We start from the raw sequence: 2,146 nt of genomic DNA on the forward strand, positions 1-2,146 counted from the left end.
AGGTCTCTTCCAAGCCAAATGATTCTACAATTCTATCCTCTAAAAGTTAGGGTGGTCTTTTTAACATGCCTGGGACAGGTCTCCTGGGGTTTTTCTGCATGGTGGGGTCTGAATATTCACACCAATGCTTAACAAAGGAAACATCTGGAACCATCACTCACATGTTGGGCTGGCTGAACTCTGATGTAAACCAAACTGGCTGAGCTGGTTTCCTTACTACCTTTGAGTCGATCTACTGGAAAACTCGGTGTCTAAGGTAGAGGTGACACCATCCCCGGGAAGGAACAGTGCGGAAGGGTGCCAAGGAGTCCCCAAAAATATTTGTTTTCCTGGTCCTTGGTGTCCTTCCTCCAGGCTGCTCTCCACCAGGACTTTGGTGGTAGAGTCTCAGAGTTGAAAAACTACAGAAAATAGGTCTTTTTAACAAAACAGCAGGTCAGTTTTACTCGTATCTCTCTCATTTTGGTGGTATTTTTTTTCAGGTTTACCCTTGGAAACCAGCTGTCTTTTTCTCTTCCAGAATCCACAAGAGCCTGGATTACCTAGAGGGCAGGGCCACAGTCTTCCACGCCCGCTACCTCTCGGCGTGGGCAGGCAGTAGCATGGGCATGAAGCCACCAGTGCCGTTGGGCCACTTTGTCCTGCCACCTGCCTGCCTGCAAGAAGGTCAGGAGGAATAAAAACCATCAAGGTCTTGATCCACACCCCCACGAGTGCAGCCTTTTGGGGGTGCAAACCAGAACATGCAGCTGCTTCTGCTCTAGGTGGAAGGAATTTCCCTCCTCATGATCCCAGCATGGACACCCTGAGGGACACTTCTCAGCGGTGTCCCCCTGGACGTGGAGCTGCTGGTAAGCAGCACCACGCTCTGGTTTGATGCTCTCACCGTTTGTTTTTTTCATTCATGGCAGAAATCAGAAGGAAAATTGGTTGTTTTATTTGGGAGCAGGCAGATGATCCACCGTCAGGAGAGGTAAGATGAAAAATTTTTGCTGCAGGATGAGTAGCTTGAAAAACTCCCGGTTGTATGGACTTCAGAACCTGGGTTTCACTCTGGGTTTACTTTATGGAGTGAAAAACATGGTTAGAATTAAAACCACGTTCTAAATTCTGATGGAAACCACAAGGAATAACAAAGATGCTCCTTAGGAGCAGGGCTCCAGGGGTTTGTGGCATTCCCGGGACCCTCGGAGCTCCACTTTGTATTGGCAGCCCAGCACGAATGTGAGGGAGGAGCCAGAGGCGGCGGGAGAAGGCTCGGAGGAGGAAGAGGAGGAGGACATGGTACACCTGGACAACAGGTATTTCCCACCCTGGGATTTGGATGTGATCCCCCCAAATTCAAGAATTCCCCAAATTTACCCCAACGTGCAGGAAGGAACACACGGGGTTGTTTTTTGCCTCCGATACAGCAGTGAAGAGGAAGCAACGGGCTCCAAAAGCCCTGCCCATGGGGAATTCCTGTACCGTGCCCTCTGGGAATACCCGATGAACAACATGGTGACAGGTAACACTCCGCTGGTTTTTAAGGTTTTCTTTCCAAGGGCATGGCTGGAATTGTGCCTAGAATCCCAGCTGGAAATCCCAGCTGGAATCGCTTCCTCCCCTTCAGTGTTTTCTCCTGGCAAAAGAGTGGAAAAGAGGCATCTCCACGGGCGTTTTTCCCTCTGGCATTTTTCCCTCCTCAGGCTACCCCTCCGCTCGAGACATGAAGAAATACGTCGGAGAGCTCCGGGACTTCACTCCCGGTGCCTCAGGGTACGCCGTCTATTGGATCCAGAACGGGATCTGCCTCTCCTCCCAGGGGAAGAGCAGAAAATGTTAAGTCACAGGCAGTTGTTGACCCCAAAAATTGGAAGTTTGAAGGAGCCGCCCCTGTCGTGTGGAAGCTGGGAGGGCTCCTCCCTCGCTCTCCTCCATGGAGCTAGGTCCAACAGAAATTTCAGTTCCTGGTTATGTTCACTGTAAAAATGTTGTTCTTGAAATATTTAACTTTCACAGCGAACAAATATAGACGTTTCTCCCCCGAAATGCAAATCCTTTGTCCGCGTCACATTTTGGGGGTACAGGCTCGCAGGGGAACATCACCCGGTGGCACAGCAGCAGCCACCCCTGGTGGGGCCGCCCGGGGATCTCCGTGGCTATG

The 2,146-nt window shown here is 50.8% G+C and overlaps 1 protein-coding gene across 1 annotated transcript; it reads left to right on the top strand.

Annotated features, from left to right (window-relative positions):
* Window positions 1–520: 520 nt before the first annotated feature.
* LOC103779445 (chromosome unknown open reading frame, human C15orf43) lies at window positions 521–1,825 on the top strand (the record flags this gene model as incomplete). The annotated part of the gene is made up of 5 exons (XM_008947071.1): window positions 521–666; window positions 912–973; window positions 1,213–1,301; window positions 1,413–1,507; window positions 1,689–1,825. Coding segments are annotated over 5 exons (529 nt in total), but the record flags the coding sequence as incomplete, so codon positions are not given.
* Between the last annotated feature and the right edge of the window lie 321 nt (window positions 1,826–2,146).

Source organism: Merops nubicus, unplaced genomic scaffold, assembly GCF_000691845.1.
Source record: "Merops nubicus isolate BGI_N331 unplaced genomic scaffold, ASM69184v1 scaffold53009, whole genome shotgun sequence".
NCBI classification, from domain to species: Eukaryota; Metazoa; Chordata; class Aves; order Coraciiformes; family Meropidae; genus Merops; species Merops nubicus.